General features: G+C 33.7%; 1 protein-coding gene across 8 annotated transcripts in view; it reads left to right on the top strand.

Moving 5' to 3' along the window:
* Nucleotides 1–19,433, top strand: part of Upf2 (UPF2 regulator of nonsense mediated mRNA decay) — a 705,876-nt gene that overhangs the window by 276,251 nt on the left and 410,192 nt on the right. For all 8 annotated transcript variants that reach the window (XR_016550243.1, XR_016550244.1, XR_016550245.1 and 5 more), the window contains 2 exons: nt 5,771–5,856; nt 13,079–13,187. Coding sequence is in view for 5 of the 8 variants with exons in the window: in XM_090412106.1 (XP_090268232.1) it covers nt 5,771–5,856; nt 13,079–13,187 (195 nt within the window). In the remaining 3 variants the exon portion in view is untranslated. The remainder of the gene's footprint in view (nt 1–5,770; nt 5,857–13,078; nt 13,188–19,433) is intronic.

Below are 19,433 nucleotides of genomic sequence, written 5' to 3'. Positions count from 1 at the left end.
AAAGGATTAAAACGACTATAATTTCTTGGCATTTTTAATTTATTGTATAACCAAGTGGAAAAACTTCCAACAACTATCTCTTATCCAGAGTATTTTAATAATAGATGTGATACCTTTTGGCTACTCGTGTATGGAAATATGACTTCTGCATTACTTCAACCTTAGTATCACCTCTGGGTCTAGCTCCCACTGATGAGACCTCAATAAAGGTCGAAACTGGTCTGGGTAGTGACCCCCTTCTCATAATGCATAGCAATATATACATACCCGTAAAGATATGTGCTTTGCATTATGGGATACCGAGGCAAGTGATATGAAGTAATTAGCTTCTATATATGAGTTGCCCTGTCCTGATTATATTTCTGGCGCAAACTTTGTTTGCTTACACTTGGATAAAGGATTAAACCAAGAATATAATTTCTTGCCATCTTTAATTTAAATTTTTGTTATGTTATATTTATAACAAAAATTTATAGGAAAACAAATCTTATGGCAGCCAAATAGCAGAATGTATTCCCATTGACTATATTTGGTTTTAATTGATTAGGAATCAGTTTGAGCCATCATGGTTTCTCAAAAACTATGAATTTTCTTTTACTCTTAAAAATTTGTCCTGTTAAAGGTTGATTGAAAACAATTGGTTTCACTATCACCAATAGCTGTCCTTTAGGCCAGTTGCCAAAAACATTTTCAAAATTTTTTATAAAATGCACCTGTTAATGCAGGTGTTTTTTTTTTATAAAAATTAAAAGGTTGCAAAACCATGTTCTAAATAATTTCAATAAATCAATCATATTGTAAATTGTCGGTGCCGTAATCAGCATGAAGTGTATCTACTATGGCAAATATGGGTATACAATTAGTAGAGAGGAGGGGGAGTGGAAAATGTTAGAAAAATTAACTTGAAACAAACAATTTAACTACTTAAGTAAAAATTCTAAATTAAATACTTTCAATTCCCTTAACTCCCACTCCCATTTATTTTTATTTTATTGGGTTTGTACTATAAAAGATAAATTTTATTTACAAAATCAAAACAGCAGATGTGCATAAAAATATCTTTGCTAAATAAAAATTTACATGTCTAATATAAAAATATGCATATAAGAACATTCTTAAGTGTAGTTAGTCACATAAACAAAAGAGGAGAGTTATAAATTATAAAGTCAACTGAACAAATCCGAACTCAGCATCAGACCTGAAGATTGGTATAATCAACATAGGAAGCATCAGTGGAAAGGAAATGGAACTAGAAGAATAATTGGATATGTACTAGGTAGGCATAATAGGTGTTCCTGAAACAAAGAAGATAAAAAATAGGTGAGAACTTTATAAACAACAAATAGAAGAATAATGATTAGGAGGAAAGGAGTAGTAGCTATAGTATTCATCTCTAAATACAAGGATAATCTTGAATGGCAAGCAATACCAAATAGTGATGTAGACAAATAATCAGAATGGGGAACTCAACAGTGAGACTTATTTGTACCTACTGTCCCACAAAATGTTCTACTTAGGAAGAAGTGGCAGAATTTTTTGAAATAGTGAAATGAAAGAGAAAAAGTTCGTCCTTGTTAGACATCTAATACACAGAGTAGGAGAGTTGAAGAGCAAAGCTAATAATAATAAGTGCACCTGAATTTCTGTTCAGGACATGGACTAGTTATTACTAACACTATGTTCCAACATAAATCTTGCACATATTCACATGGAGAGAAAATGCAAGAAATAAGAGACCCATGTTATTGTTAATAGTGATGTTTTCCCTTGTTCAGGACACAACAGTGTAGAAACGATTTGAAATTGGAAGCGATCACTATTTAGTTTTCAGAAGGATAAAATTGAATTTAATATCGAAAAGAAAAATGTTTAATAAAATTTTAAAGCGGATCAAAGTTGAGCAGCTTTTGGAGGTGCATTATATACTCAAATATGTAAACATTATTCAACATAAAATGAAAGTTGGAAATCAAGATCCAAACTTTGGAGATTCATTGGAAAACCCTGAAGAAAAACAGTTGATTTAACCAGATAGGAGTGAGGTGAGGTTGTCTGCAAGGATAGATTGCTGCATGAAAAATTATATTTCATGTATAGATTGACAGCTGTATATAGATTAGACATATCAGTTCAACTAGCAGTCTGTGGGGGTTTGAATCCCACCATGGGCATGAATGCTTATAAATGCTTTCAGATTGTAGATGAATTTTAACACCTACTGTGAGCCTACTGTCCTGTTGTTGACCTAAAGTGACTTGGTTTCCATGTGGTTTAACCCTTTACCCATCACTATAACTGACATTTACTAAGATAGTAACTTTATTTATTCATGTGGGGTTCCCCCATTCCTCTACCCCCATCCCCTTAGGACTGGTTGAGCCCTCCTAATGAGGGATTAGAAGGGCTCAACTGTAACCAATGTGTACACAGCCAGTTTGCCTGCTTGCAGGATGAAAAATCCCAGATAAACTTCAGGGGGAAACCCTGCTGTCCATCCTCAAGACCAACTAACTTGGCTATGGTTGAGAAAGATCCTTAAGCTCCTTCCTCAGGCATATGGTTGCAAAGCGCATAGCCACTAGGCTAACCGTGCGGCCAAGATAGTAACTGAATAAGTTACTGTCTTGGAGATGGCTGATGGAGAGACTAGAGAGTAGTATATGGTGGAGTCGAGTCTAGGAGAATGATGGTGACTAGTGCAGTACCTCAGGGTTTGGTTCTAGGACCACTACTCTTTAATTTGTATATCAATGACATGGGGAAAGATTTAAAAGGGGATATTCAGGTGTTTGCTGATGATACAAAACTGGGGAGAGCGATAGTTGTTAAAGATGATGTAGATATTCTGCAGGATGATTTAAATAAATTGGCATTGTGGGCAAGGAAAATAATTGTCAATTTAATGTTGCAAAATGTAAGGTTATTCACTTTTAGTTGAAATGGTTGCATTGGTTTGCAGAAAATTGATGAGGCTAGGAACTTGGGGGTAATGGTGGTCAAAGAGTTTTGAGGGCATATTGCAAAAGTTGGTAAAATAGCTCAGCAAATTACTTGGATGTTGAAAAAAACACTAACGAGTAAAGATAAGCAAGTTATTCTCTCTCTCTCTCTCTTTTTATTAGGCTATGATTTGGCCACATCTTGAGTACTGCTCACAGATTTGGTCACCTGGGTTTCTTGGGAACCAGTAAGTGGTCAAGAGGATTCAGAGATGAGTGACCAAGATGGTGACAAGTCTGTGGAATACCCCCTACAAGAATTGGTTGAAGGTTTGTGGGTTACAAAGTTTAGTTGATGGGCAGAAAACAGGGGACATTATAGAAACTTTTAGAATATTAAAGGGGTTTTATAAAACTGATGCAAGTGAAATTTTTCAATATATGACAAATAGAGAACTAGGGACAATCTGTGGAAGTTGGGTAAGAGTGTGGTTAGTTGGGATGTGCAGACCAGATTTGTATGTGTGTGTACGCACTCTCACACACACAAACTATTTGGTTGCACTTTGAAATTCGGATATTTGTTGCCTCCTTTCATATACTTCACTATACGAAGCACAAGAGTATTAACTTAATGTTTACTTCATTTACAACATGATTGTTTTTCCTATGAATACTTACTTGGGGGTGGTCTGAAAAGTTCTTGGCCTCGACCATAGATGGCAACACTATCGGCAAGATTTTTTTTTTTTTTATAAGTCATTAATCAAGTGCACAATATGGTATTGGATGCCTGGTGAGTCAAAGTACGTGAAATTGCTGAGACTATAGGCATTTCAAAAGAACGTGTAGGATATATTTTGCATGAAGAATTGCAAATGAAAAGTTTTACACAAGCTGGGTGGCACATTTGTTCACAGCAGATCAAAAACGCACTTGTATGAAAATCTCTGAGCAGTGCTTGGAGTGTTTTAACAAGAATAAAACTGATTTTGTGCATCGATTTATTACTATGGATGAGACTTGGATTCACCATTACACACCAGAATCCAAACAGCAATCAAAACAGTGGACAGTCAATTCAGCGCCAAAGAAGACAAAGTCAGTTCCATCAGCAGGAAAGGTCGTGGCATCAGTGCTTTGGGATGCTAAAGGCATTTTGTTTATTAATTATCTTGAAAAGGATAAAACAATAACCGGGGAATATTATTCCGATCTTTTAACCAGACTAGATGAAAAAATTCATGAGAAAAGACCCGGTTTGCAGAAGAAAAAAAATCATCTTTCATCAGGACGATGCACCTGCCCACAAAGGTGTTTTGGCAGTGGAAAAATTAAGGGATCTGCACTATGAAGTGTTGGAACATCCACCCTGTTCCCCAGATTTGGCTCCCTCTGACTTCTGTCTCTTCCCAAAAAACTAAAACTCTTCCTCACTTCAGCGTTTTTCTTCAAATCAAGGGGTGATTGCAGCTGTAGAGGTGTATTTTGCAGATCTTACTGAGAACCACTACAGGGATGGGATAATGGGCCTGGAGCATGACTGAAAGTAATGTATTAGTCTTAAGGGAGATTATGTTGAAAAATAAAAATAATTTTGAAATTATAAATTCATTTTTTCATTGTTAGGCCAAGAACTTTTCAGCCCACCCTCATATGTTGCAGATCAGCACATTTGAACCATAATTTAAAAAAAAAATATAATTCCAATAATATTGAAACTTTATTACTTTCTTATTTAGGTTTGTATTTCATCTGGGATATGAAGAATAATAAGTTGGTTTTTCTTCTACAGACTTAGGTTTTTTGCATCCTGTGAAACAGCAGACTTAACCAGAACGTTTTGTATCTTTGGAACTTTGAAATGCCTTTGGTTGCTTCAATTAACAGTAGTTATTTTATTTAGTGTATGATGTACAGGTGTCAGAATAAAACATACAAATTACATAAAACAGCATAAAAACAATTGTAAAAATCATATTAAAAGGGGTACACTATTTTGAAATGATTAAACATTAAAATTAAGAATCAGGAGTCAGAACTTAATCCTTAAATCCCAGATCCACTCCAGAGATTCTGGGGGTCAGTTTAAAAAAGTTCTCTTTAGAACCCGAGAATGAGTAGATAGGGCACTCAAGCACAATGTGATTGATAGTCTGGATCCCTCTTCCGCATTCACAGTTTGGAATATCGGACCAGTTCCATTTATGCAAGAGTTGCTTACATCTCCCATGTCCTGTTCTGATCTGATTTAAAGTGGTCCATACGTGTCTAGGGAGATTGAAGCCCTCCAGACAAGATGTCGGATTTGAGATGGACATTTGAAGATTGGAGGTATGTTCAAACCAATACTCTCCCCATGACTCGCATAGGTCGAAGTTCTGATCGTTTATTTGTATTGTATTCCTCCAGGCAGGATGCCAGGATTTCAGTCTTTGTGAAGTATGGAAGGAAATGTCTTGGTGGATAGGCAAGGAACTGTTTCCAATTATTTTTGTCCATAGTTTGCTTAAGGCTTGGGTCCTAAAGAGCGAGGAGGGGCTATATTACTGAGAGTTGGGAACATAACAGTAGTGCTGCACTAATACTTAAAATGAAGGTTGGAAAATGACTCTTAGATATTTATATGTTAACAAGTATTAAAAATATACCTTTAGTTACTACCACTTTTCAGATGTATTGAATAATGCATACTGCTGGCTGAAATTTAATTCCACAAATTATGCAAATATACTGTGTGATATTCGCCTTAGAATTTAGAAGGTATATATATTATTATTATTATTCTGTTTATCTTCTGTAACAATTTTACGTTATGTTTTTTCAAACAGACAGCTGTGGATTTTTGCATGAATCTGAATACCAAGCCCAACCGAAAGAAATTAGTAAGAGCTCTATTTTTAGTTCCTCGCACAAGGTAATTTTATTTATTTAAACTCAGAAATAATAAATGCTTAAGGTTGAAAATGTTTTTTTTTTTCCTCCACTTAATGTTGATGTACTATAAAACAATGTAATATTCCTATTGTTTTTGCAATAGGAAATAATGATCTACTTAATAAGTATACTTATGCATATTTGTCTTAGTAAAAAAACATTAATCATAATCTTTACCACTGAAACTCAACTAGTCATAACAGCTCTGTACATCATGGATGTGAAGTGCGAGCTCTTAATAACATGCATTATCAGATTCAAGAATCCATTGCAATTGAGGGAACACTGGATTAACATGCAGTCAGTCACTATGCGACTCTATGACTGAGTCATACTCAGTTACTGAAACTAATCAGTAAGTAGATATTTGCTTATATCTGCTTATATTATTATTCATATTGTAATTGCACAGAAATTTATCAATGCAACCAACTTTCATTGTTTTCTTCATTTTATATTATAAATAAATTTTATCTTCAGTGGCAGGAAAATGAGATCTTTTTTTAATTATCAAAAAGTACGATTTTTGGAGAGGGCTGAAATTTGAAATAATTTATTATATAGAACTAAAGCTGATATAGTAGCCTTTAAAGCACATAGTATTTATTAAGAAAAGTTGCTGAAAGAACCTTTTTGAACACTTCAGAGATGTTGGGTCACTCAGAAATCAGGATTATGATTCCATACTGCAAAGGAGACATAATGTGATCTGGGATGAGACAAATACCATGTGTTCATGCAAAATAAATACATTTAAATATAGGTATTAAGTTCTGTTATTTTCTCTTTCGCCTTTATCAGTCATTTCTTCTCCCTCTCTCTGATACATTATTATTATTAAGTGACACCTGCTGAAAGTCCAAAGACTCATCGAGGGAGGGCACCTACTCTACAATTGTTAGTCTCCACCAGCTACAATGAACCACAACTACTATCATCATCTACACCAGTGTTTCTCAAAGTGTGGTACGCATACCTCCGGGGGTATGTGAAAGGTCTTAAGGGGTACGTGGCAATTTTCGGCTATGCATCATTAACGCATGGAGTCATTATATTTCTCAACAAATTGTGCAATAGAGACATCCGAGATAAAAACAGCACTAACTAATGAATCACATCTCCCCTCCAACAGAAACTGCTGTATAGACTCAAGCAAAACCATATGTTGCCGGTGCAAAATATGGTTTTGCTTGACACTACCCCTTCGTGAACGTGTTAAAACTAAGAAATATATAATGAATGTGTTTCAGATATTATGGAATTCGGTTGAAGAGAATTACCATTTCAACTTGACTGTTAAAATGCTAATTTGTCTTTACTTTGCACAATCTTTTGTTAATACCGCATCAATCATATGCACCTCTTCATAGCTGCTCTACTTATCTCAAGTCTTGTAAATCACTGGTAATTTTTGCTTGAAATAATGGGAAAGAAGAAGAAGCTATTTGGGTAGGTGACTGATGATGCACACAAGGAAACTGTTCTCAGTGCCTAAAGTAGCGATCGCGAGTAGGAGCTTCTTGGTAAGTCACGCCATTTGCAATTTTTTTTTCTGAAAACTTTAGTTTCCGAAAAATCCCGCATATATCTTGCACCACGATTTTTTAGCTTTAATTTTGGGAAAAAAATATTCGAGTAGATAAATTTACGGTAATTTTTTTTAGCTTTCAAATTCTTAAGTATGAATCATTGGTTAAAGATTGGATTTATAAATCACAAAAGAGAGCAATATAGCAAATGCAAGTAGCTGTAAGCAACAAGAAAACGTTGATATTGCATCGGGATCAAATGAAATTGATAAGGGTGTGTCGTCTGACATCTCTAGAGAACCAACTAGAAAGAAGATGAAAATTCTTCGTAAGTATTATATGAATTACTTGAAATGTGGATTTTCATGGATGGGAAATGAAAAGGAACCTATTCCAAATTTTGTTCTATTAAAAATAAATCATATTTTTGTTTACATGAACACATAAATTCAAATAAAATAGACATTTACAATGAAATATACTTTATTTGTTTATTATTTGATAAGGGGGTACTTGGTAATAACGAAAATTTAAGAAGGAGGTATGCAGATATCTGAAGTTTGAGAAACACTGATCTACACCAATGCTATCTGCTGCCCACCACCTCCACTAGCATTTTCACAGACAATCACAAACATCCATGTCCACAGCAGGATTTAAACCCTACAGCCTAATCATCTTCAACTTGCATTGAAGAAGTTCCTTATTCAGTTTACAGTACTAATTTTTAATTATTTGTGCAGTTTTTTTGCTACAGTTATGAATTTTTTCTTGGTTGTAGTGTAAGCTATCTATACATATTACAGATGCCATACGATATTTTATTTATTTAATTAAATTGTGCAAATTTTAACTTTTGTTTATACTGTAATTATGTGATTCTTTTGCAAATGTGATTATACATTTGAGAAATATATAATTAATTGTTTTATAAAATAATTTCTGTATTGTATATGATGATTTTTGAACTGATTGAGTATGAAGATTGTTGTTAATTTGGATGTAATTTGGATCTTGCAGTTATAATTTCAAATATTAGCTTCTAAATTTGAATGCATTTATAAAAAACCCAGTTTTCTGTATCATGATTATGATACAGAAAGCTTGTTATGTGCTTGAAGTGTGCAAACTTTAGTATTTTCAAGTAAATGGCTATTGCCTTTGCCTCATGATTAAATAGAAACTGGAAAAATGATGTCTAGAGCATATGGAAGTAAGAACATGATAACTATGATACAGCTATGAGAAAGAAAAAAACATAAGTTTTGGAATTAGCAGGTGAATACTTCTGTGTGAAGTCTTTCATAAAGAAAAAAAAAGTTTATAAGTTTTGAAGTGCTGTCTTACAATGATAAATACTTTGCAGCTGTTGGAAAGAATATAAGCTAATTTGGTTTTGACAGGTCATTCCTTTTATTAAGAATCTTTCTTATCGAAAGAAAAACAACAAAGAATTGTAATTTTTTATAGGATATAATAGGCAGAAAGAAGAAGAAGTTGAAAATGTTTTGTATCATGCCATCTGGAGAAAACTGGCAGATAAATTGTTTTTTCTTGTACTTTTAACAGAAATTCTAGAGTGTTCAGTTTGAGGAATTTAGATTCAGGATTGAAATTTTTTCTGATGTTCTTCTCCTCTCTTCTACGCGTTAGGCCTACTTGCCTGTTGCAAAGCTGTCTTAAGCCCTTCTAAGTCATACCCATCCTGAGGATAAGGTGACTAGTTCTATGCCTCAAGGTGCATTCTATGGCTGTAGCTGCGTGTGTTCACGGGGCTAGTTTGCCTGCTTGCAGGAGGAAAAACCCCAGATAAACTGGGGAGAAAAACCCTGCTGTCCACGCCCAAGACTAAACTTGGCCATGCCTGAGAAAGATCCTTAAGCTCCTCATGTCGGCAATGGGAATCGAACCCAGGACACTTCTTTCCCAGGTATATGGTTGCGATAAGTTTTATCAATTATACCATCTACCTCAGTGTTAACATTAACATGACTTGTTGACTAATTTTGGAAGGAAAAACTGATCAGTTATAAAAACCTAAACTTTTATTGACAGCCTTATTATAGTCATTAGTGACAAGAAATTAGTTTTTTCCTGTTACTTCTAAGCAGTGTCAATAAGCTGATAAAAATAAATTGAGTTCTAATGGAAAAAATAGACATTTCCCTAAACTTTTATTAGAATTGGTGATGAAGTCCAGTGAACCATATTTGTATTTCAGGATGCTCATTAGAGTAGGGTTTGTTTTCTTATCTTATTATGAAATGCTTGAAGTAGCAGTTAATTCCTGCATAATACGTTTGATTAATATATTGTTTTCTTTTTGGTTCTTATTATATGTGTAAGATTTTTGAAATAATAGAAAGGAGATGAATCTTCATCCTCCATAAAATTTTAGTTGAGTTTCTTGGCTTTATTTATTTATTTATTTTTTTTTTTCTATTCGGCATCCTTTTAATTGTTCCATCAATTTTCTGAATTTTCCTTATTTTTTCATCTGTATCTTTATCTTTTAGATATGTTATTATGCAGCCTAAATAATTAAACTGTATCACCTGTTCTGTTATTTTATTTTCTGTGATTATTTTTGATCTAACGTGATTTCGACCTTTAAATGCCGTGACTTTTTTTTCTTTTGTGACATTTTTAAATTATATTGTTGACTTATTAGTTTGTGTAATTCATAAACTGATTTTTGAGGGTCATCTTTATCATCTTGTAATATAATCTGATCATCTGCATTGTATTGATAAGTTCTTTTGGTTAACCACATACCTTGTTTTATTATTGTTTTCCATATTTTAATAATCTGAAAGATTGCTAAATTAAACAAGCAGCAACAGAAAACACTCAACAGGAATGCTATCAGGAATACATATCAATACTTGAAGTTGAAAAAAGCCGTAAAAAAAACTTGACATGCAGAATGGCAGCTGGAGTAGATGATATTCGAAAAGAAATGCTCAAACTATAGAGGTATAAAAGTAGACCTGGTAAGAAGCTCTATTCCAGATGACTGGAGTAGAGCTCTTATAGAGCCCATCTGTTAAAAGGGAAATAAAACTTGAATATGAGGATTAAAGAGAATTTCCCTACTGTGTAGGGAAATTCTATATATATATATATATTTATAAAAATAAATTTAACTGACTAGAACCCGAGAAAGTATAACAAAAACCTTTAATACATCACAACTAGTTTCATCGGTGATCCGACTTCTTCAGGTGAGAAATAAAAACATAAGACATAAAATAACACGGTAAAAAATGAACTTTACAGCTTAATAAAAAGCAGAATAATAACAGTCATATTTGAATAGGTGACCGCGTGCTACCGTTGGCATGAGTAGAATGTGTGCGACAGCTAATTTTTGAGCGCCAGTACTGGATTACTGCGCTATGGGAATCGGGTAAATTGTAGCTAAGATTATTGTTTAAATGTGAAGGGTCCAGAACTATTTCTTTTGATTCGATGATTCTTCTTTCGAATTCATCCTTGCAAATATATAAATTAGTAGTGCGTTCCCACTCAACTTGATGTGGCTGTTCTTCAAGGTTAGAGTTTGCCGAGAAAAGGACATGACTGGAAAGGGCGCTCGCACGTGCTCTACTGTAGGAGATGTCACGTCTATGTTCCTCAAGACGAAGTGAAACAGATTTGTCTGTCTGGCCAAAATAAGGTCGACCACAGTTGCACAAAACTTTATAAACACCAGGAAAATGCAGATGGTTGTGTTTTGGTTTTGGTCGACTCAGAAAAGAACGAAGTTTTGGCAGCGTAGTATAGTCGGTCTTTATGTTGAATTTTTTCAGAATCTTAGCTAGTTTTGGGGTAAGAGTGCTGATAAAAGGCAACTGTATATGAGTGATAGGGTTGGAGTCATCTTCTTGTCGAGGATGTTGGCGTGGTCTCAAGCGTTTAGTGATGTTTCGAGACGAATATCCATTATTTAAGAAGGTGTTTTTCAGGAAGTTAAGCTCTGTTTGAAGGTCTTCTTCTGTGGAAATGAGACATCTTGCTCGATGGGCGAGGGTGGAGATGATGCCCAGTTTCTGAGGTGGGAAGTGATGAGAAGAACCATGTAAATATCTATCAGTGTGGGTGGTTTTTATTTATAAACCACCCACACTGATAGATATTTACATGGTTCTTCTCATCACTTCCCACCTCAGAAACTGGGCATCATCTCCACCCTCGCCCATCGAGCAAGATGTCTCATTTCCACAGAAGAAGACCTTCAAACAGAGCTTAACTTCCTGAAAAACACCTTCTTAAATAATGGATATTCGTCTCGAAACATCACTAAACGCTTGAGACCACGCCAACATCCTCGACAAGAAGATGACTCCAACCCTTCACTCATATACAGTTGCCTTTTATCAGCACTCTTACCCCAAAACTAGCTAAGATTCTGAAAAAATTCAACATAAAGACCGACTATACTACGCTGCCAAAACTTCGTTCTTTTCTGAGTCGACCAAAACCAAAACACAACCATCTGCATTTTCCTGGTGTTTATAAAGTTTTGTGCAACTGTGGTCGACCTTATTTTGGCCAGACAGACAAATCTGTTTCACTTCGTCTTGAGGAACATAGACGTGACATCTCCTACAGTAGAGCACGTGCGAGCGCCCTTTCCAGTCATGTCCTTTTCTCGGCAAACTCTAACCTTGAAGAACAGCCACATCAAGTTGAGTGGGAACGCACTACTAATTTATATATTTGCAAGGATGAATTCGAAAGAAGAATCATCGAATCAAAAGAAATAGTTCTGGACCCTTCACATTTAAACAATAATCTTAGCTACAATTTACCCGATTCCCATAGCGCAGTAATCCAGTACTGGCGCTCAAAAATTAGCTGTCGCACACATTCTACTCATGCCAACGGTAGCACGCGGTCACCTATTCAAATATGACTGTTATTATTCTGCTTTTTATTAAGCTGTAAAGTTCATTTTTTACCGTGTTATTTTATGTCTTATGTTTTTATTTCTCACCTGAAGAAGTCGGATCACCGATGAAACTAGTTGTGATGTATTAAAGGTTTTTGTTATACTTTCTCGGGTTCTAGTCAGTTAAATTTATTTTTATAAATGTATACATCCCGAGTAAATCCTAATTTCAACAATATATATATATATATATATATTGAATAGAGTTGGAGATAAGCTACATCCCTGTTTAACATCTGATTAGGAAAGGAGATGATTAACATTAGCAAAATATACATATAGGATCAAACTTGTTATCTTACTTTTCTGATTTTGAAGGAATTTCAGTAGAAAAATTTAATACCACTTGTAATTGATAGGAATTAAACAGCTATTACAGCAAAATCACTTTACAGTAGTGCCTTATGTTTTGATGATGGTTATTATGTTGACTTTTTAGTTGGCCATAAATATCCAACTTAAATTATCTTATATAGCACAAAGTTATAAAGATGATCAGTTTATATTGCATTAAATATTCTCAATAGCAAGCCAAAATATAAATAATGTTCTTAATATGGACTTAATAAAGATTGTTATAATCATGACCAATGCTTAAGAATTGATAATTTTCTTTGTTGAGATTTTGAAATGATGCTATACCACTATTTTAGCTCGAATTTTAAGGGCAGTATTTTCAGAATCTTTATTAATTTTAAATTTCTCTCTCTCTCTCACAGACTTGATCTATTGCCTTTCTATGCACGATTTGTTGCTATTTTAAATCCTTGTATGCCTGACATGGCAAATGATTTGGTGGCAATGTTGAAGCAAGATTTCAAATTTCATGTAAGTGCTTTTAACTTCTTAATCTTTCTTACATTTTACAAATATTTTTGTTTCCTCTTGTATTCTATTTTAAAAGCTTAAGAGCTAACAATTTTTATCTTTAAAATAAAATTGTTTTTATTTTTAATTAATAGACTTAATTAAATTTTTATTTTTTTATATTTTTTAATTAATAGAAATAGAGGATATTATAAATTTATCTTTATTTCATAGCCAAATGTATAGAAGCTTAGAAAGTTTCAATAATGGACCTGAGAACTTATGAAATTCAACTCTCAGCACCAGAGTTGCCTTAGCTTGTTGCCCAGGAACCCATATAATTCATCTTTTTTAGTGCTGTAGGTTTTGCCTCATCTGACAGGTGTTTCAAACTGTTGATTTTCTCATCATAGACTAGGCAGAAACCTTAAGAGGGCAAAAAATCTGGTTCAGTACCATAGGAATCCTATGTCAGTAATTTTCATAAGTGAATTCTCAGTCAGTGTGTAATTGTAATCATTAGAAAAGAACATAAAAAGCTTCATTTTGGTGAGCTAAGTATCAAAAATAGTCATTGAAGAAGAGCCTAAAGGTCTCTTCTTCAATGTTTATTTGTAGAGTGAATGAGAGGCCTGCTGTGTTACAAGAGAGTAGAGGTGGCATTTCCAAGGGATCCAGTCCCATCTTGCAAAAATTCTCATCTCATCTGTATTTCAAAATAAAGATTTGTTACTATGATTTTTGTCATATTCATCACTGTATTGAATTTTTAAACTAGTTTTCACTATGCATATCCAAAGGGAAGTGTGCTTTGCATTATGAGAGACTAAGGCAACTGATGCAAAGCCAACAGCCTCTATATACAAATAGCCTAGTTGTGATGATACTTCACATGTAAACTTTGCTTATATTTGGATAAAGGATTAAGCAAGAAGATAATTTTATGTCAAGTATAATTTATACTGAGCTGGTGGTTAGTTAATCATAATCTAAGAAGCTATAGGATAGTGCAGTCATCACTAAGCCCTACCTTCTAAAAGAGAGCTCTCCCTCTTCTTAAGTGGTTAGCATATGCACTCTCCGGCTAAGAGGCTGTGGGTTCAAATCCCACCAGGGGCATGTTATATTTGTGATTGTCCTACTAACCATTGATTATGTGTCTTGGTGCAGTATGACCTTCTGATGTCTTTATGACATAAAAATCAAAACTAAACTAACTAACCTCTTCTTAAGAACTTGTTGTTAGCAGTATTTGCAAGTTATTACAAATGCTGTACTCTATATGAACCATAAAGCCTCCAGTTAGTAGTTTTTTTCCTTAGGTATTACTGCATAGATTATGCCCAAGGTATGTGCATTGATAGGTGCTCCACTGAGCTTCTTAGAAGAAAAATTGAAAAAACTGCTAAATATGGTGTGTATGGAACAGTAAAAAGATTTTTTAACTAGTTCATCAGTGCTAGATGTGGAGGAAAAGCAAAAAAAAAAAAGTTGTCAGAATGACTTTCTCCTAGATAACAGTGCAATTAAACCATTTAATTACAAAATCATGACTGCAGAAGAGTAATTATGATTTTGTAATCATAACTACTCTACGGAAGAGTAGTCAATAAAGGAACTAGAAAGCTCTGGGTCTCCATTATTCAGTCAGTGTTGATGGTGCCAGTAGTTGGAAAAACATGAGTGTGAAATATGTATAAAGTGCAAAGGTACCTCCCAGAAAGTTTGGTTTTTTCATCTTGGAAACATGCCAGAAAAACATATACAGTTAATAGATGAAATATTGATTCATAGCTGTTGTCAGCCATTTTTCCAAACATTCCAAATAGAAAGCTCAAGTGCCATTTGAACATTATGCAAATTTTGTATTAATTATAATTTTAAATCAGTTTCCAACCTGTTGATAAATTATAACTATTGCAAGCTTTATTATAAACAAAAAAAAAAAAATCTGAAAATTATGATGAATGTGAGTTATTACGGTACACCTAATTCTTATCTTGGATAAATTTGCACATTTCTTTGAGAATTGAAAGCAGGGGAATAAAGGTGTCTTTACCAATAAGAATCATTTCATGAATAAAATGCAATGTTTTGATTAGAAGATTGGAAACAATAATTCAACTAGGAGGAAGTGGTAATTACAGAACTCTTGCTTAACAAATGCAATTCTTCATTCTTCTCCTTAACTGGAGAAGAATGAGGATCTCACCTGTTTAGAAGACAAAATTATATCTATAATATACCATAGGATTGATTATACTGCTGAAAAGGAAATCAAGTATTAGCATTATCTGCTAATTTTATAGTCACATGAACTGTGTATGTGTGTGAGATCATTGATGAGAGTAAAATTATCTTGGCTGCTGTTGTTTGGAATTTTGGCCAAAGCATCTAGGCCGGTATATATGTGTGCAAATTGCAATGTGTTTTACTGTTTAGTTTGCCTGTTTTGCATGATGAAAAATTTGAATTTCTAGAAGGGAAAACCCTATGATTTCTGTGTGAGATTGGCTATTTCACCTTCAGTCAAAAAAAAAAAAAAAAATTGTATAGAAGTTCTTTATATTGTTGGGATTCAAATTTAGGTCTTTCCAGCTGAAGAACCTTGTTTATACTAATCAAGAAATGGATTCTAATTATGCATCTCTGCTGTATTTTGAGTGCATTTGGAAAATTATAGCTAGTTCATGTTCTGAGCATAAAAATCTGAGAAAGGTAATGTCATATTAAGAGATTTGTAAAGTGATAAATAAATTTCACAGAATAAGATAAGAAAGTTTAAAAAATAAAAAAAAAAATGTCTCTCTGACATTCAACATCAGTGCATATGTATATACACATGCACAAATGAAACTAATGGAAGTGTTGAAACCAAGATCAAAGTTTGAGATGTAACCAGATCTGCTTATTCTTCATTATAGTATGCTAATCAAGAATATCTCCTTTCCCTTGGCAGAATATTAGATGCAAAATTATATTAGCTAATTTCTCTATATTTCTGAAAAAAATCGAACATTGTCAAAGAGTTGAATATTTACATGCATAATATATTTAAAGTACTTTTACGTAATTGTTAACAAAGTTAATGAGAGAGAGATTAGGAGGGGGGGTGAAGTGACAGATGTAAAAAAAGAAACGTTGGCTCTTATGGAAGTTCTAAATAACAGTACGCGAGTAACGAATCCTAGACATGTTAAATATTTTGAGAAAATTTGGAATAAAATCAAAAGCTAACAATAATAAGTACCTGTTAGATTTCTGTTGATATAGACTGGTCTTTATTGCTACTGTGTTTTACCATAATCTTAAGCATAAATTCACTTAGTGAGATCATACAAAAAAATAAATGATACTGATTTGATAATGATGGTTTCAGATTGAGCAAAGATACAAGAGTGTACAAGGAATTTGAAATGGGACCTGATTATAATCAGTGTTGAGCAGAATCAAATGAATATACCATTGAAAGGAAAAAATGTTTACAAAAGTTTTGAAATGCAAGAAGATGGATTTCAGATGGAAGCGGGTTTCAGATGTGAAATAGACTCATATATAATTATTAGACAAAAAAAAATTGAAAGATTTGAAAATAAGAACCAAACATAACAGGCACAGTGGCAAAATATGATAAAAACACATACTCAATGACCTCTTCAACTTGTTTTGAAGTTGAGTGGTGGTAAAATTACCAGAAAAGTTGATCAAAAAGGAAATTAAGGAATGGCTAGAAAATAATATGATACTCTGAGCATGACTTGTGAAGGGTTAGTCATGCCTTAGTAATCTACTTTTTTAATTAACTTTTTATAATAAAGCGACAGCTGAGTTGGATAAAGGGAATGGCTACATGATGATACTGCTGGATTTTTCAAAGGCATTTGACAGGATGCTACAGGAAACTGGTATGTGAACTGCAACAAGTGGGTGATGAACACAAAACTAGTGATACAGATAAAAGGGTAGCTGATTGACAGAGACCAAAAAGTAGTATATGAAGGAGCAGAATCAAGAAGGCAGGTGACTAGTGATGTGCCACAGGGCTCAGTGCTTGAACCACTGCTGTTTAATTTATTATTATTAATATCTGACCTCCATGGAGTCAGAGACTCGTTGCAGGAGGTACACACTGTCTCTCACACATCACACACAGTTCATTCAAAAGTGTAGTTAGTACCGATATGAGAACTACATTTTTCACTTGCAGAGTGATGAATGAATAGAATGGATTGCGAGAGACAGTTGTGAGCACTTTGTCTCTTAATGGGTTGAAGGATAGGTATGATAGTTAGTTTTGGTGTCTTGCACTGAGATGCCCTTACAATAATAATAATAATAATAATATATAATTACATATAATCTGCAGTAAAAAGTTAAGAATGTTTAACTTTATTTTGTCATCATAACATTTTGTTTTTTTTAAGACATCACATATGTCAATATTTATGTAAAGTAGACTGATACCGTGTGTTAGTAAATTTTTTTTCTGTCTTGTAGATTATGTTGTATTTCCTTAGCCCTGCCTATCAATGGTTGAGAAACTTATAAAGAGAGAAAGACACTTTGTGCTAGTGGTTGTGATCACTGTAGAGTTAGAGAAATAATGATTGTAGGCTGCTACTAAAATTAACTGGAAAATAAGATAATAGATGTAATCAAACAAAATTGTAGATTTTTCACTAGTGATTTCTAATAAGTCATTTGGTCATTTATCAGTGAAATTTCTTCTTACAGGAAGAAGGTGGTTAATGTAATATGTCTGGTTTTCATGGGTAAGGGAAATGAGATGTTTGACATTTCACTTCCCTTCCCCATGAAAACATTAGAAACCTATAACACATTAGTTCAATTAGAGGAGTTAAAAATAAACCAGTAAATCTGCTCTAGAAATCATTCTTCTTTCATGTTACTTTGGAACTCCATGATTCCATGGTGGCAGTATTAAATTAGACAGTGAAAATGACTTTTTCCTGATGACATTCACAACGAACCATGTTTTAATGAAATTGAAACCCTTAGCCTATTTTGTTAGCAATTTGGAGAGGCTAGCTATTCTATCAGTTAAAGGTAATGATTTCTATGATTTTAGATATTGTATGATTGATTTTTTTTTTTTTTTTTTTGCTCCCACCCACAAAAGGTTATAAGGCAAACCTGTAATGCATTTTTTACTGTAGGTGTGCTAAGTTATTTTTGCTTCTATTTTTATTGATTTTTTTTCTATTTTATTTGATATGAAAATCTATTATTTTTCACATAGTCCGAAAACCATGCTCTAGAGACTAAACATGGAACATTTTTAAGCCTCCAGTAAGCAGAGTGGTGGGTAGGGATCTCACACCAAGCAGTGAAATTCATTTTCTATCTAAAGGCAATCACAACATCCATTCCCATAGTGGGATTTGAACCTGCAGCCTGCTAGTTTGAGAGTGCATATGCTAGCCATCCATCCAACTGGGGCAAGCAGATTATTCAATTAAAAGAATAATCATCATTAACTACTTTTGTATACAGCCTTGTGGAAGGTTGCTTGTTCCATAATGCTTGACTGCCAGAACAAAGACCATTATAGCTGTTTGCTTCTAGTTGTCAAGTAGAGGAACTTTTACTAGATTCTTCAAACAGTTACTCAACCTTGGTGTAAGTATGTAGGAATTTTCTTCCTGGAAATTTAAGCTTTTAATCCTGTCATTGAAAACAAATAACAGAACTCACACTATTTCAGAACAACAGCACAAGTGTTAGTAATTATGTCATAAGATGGTGGCACTTGTCTGCCATACCTTGCACCCAGCTCTTAAAAGTTGTCAGTATTCCTGAACTTAGCTGTTGTTGATGAGTAAAGGTGGAGACCTGCTGCTACTGTCCAATTTCCAGAAAACTAGTTAAGGCAAGAAGACTTCCTACTTCCTTTGATAAACATAAATGGTGTTATTGGATTTTTCATAACATGAAATACAGCAAATTTTCTGCTGTTGTAGTTAACACAACTTGTCAGCAACATTGCATTTCTACATAATTGCATATTTACAGATTGTATATGTCAAGACACTGGCACAAATAAAAACATATTTGTACTAAAGAATTGAAATTACGTTGTTTAATAATTCCATGAAATCTATGAAGTAATTGAAAAGAGGGATAAGTACATATAAAAAAAATTAAGATATTTTAAGAGGTAAGAGGATGCTCGTGAGGCAAGCTTAGCAGCGGTGTGTAAGAAGAGCTCCGGATTCAGATAAGTTATTCTTCAAATAATTAATTGTA

This window comes from Typopeltis vanoorti, chromosome 2 (assembly GCF_054136105.1).
Source record: "Typopeltis vanoorti isolate ZY-2024b chromosome 2, IOZ_Tvanoo_1.0, whole genome shotgun sequence".
Taxonomy (NCBI): domain Eukaryota; kingdom Metazoa; phylum Arthropoda; class Arachnida; order Uropygi; family Thelyphonidae; genus Typopeltis; species Typopeltis vanoorti.
This window is presented reverse-complemented; position numbering and strand designations above follow the sequence as displayed.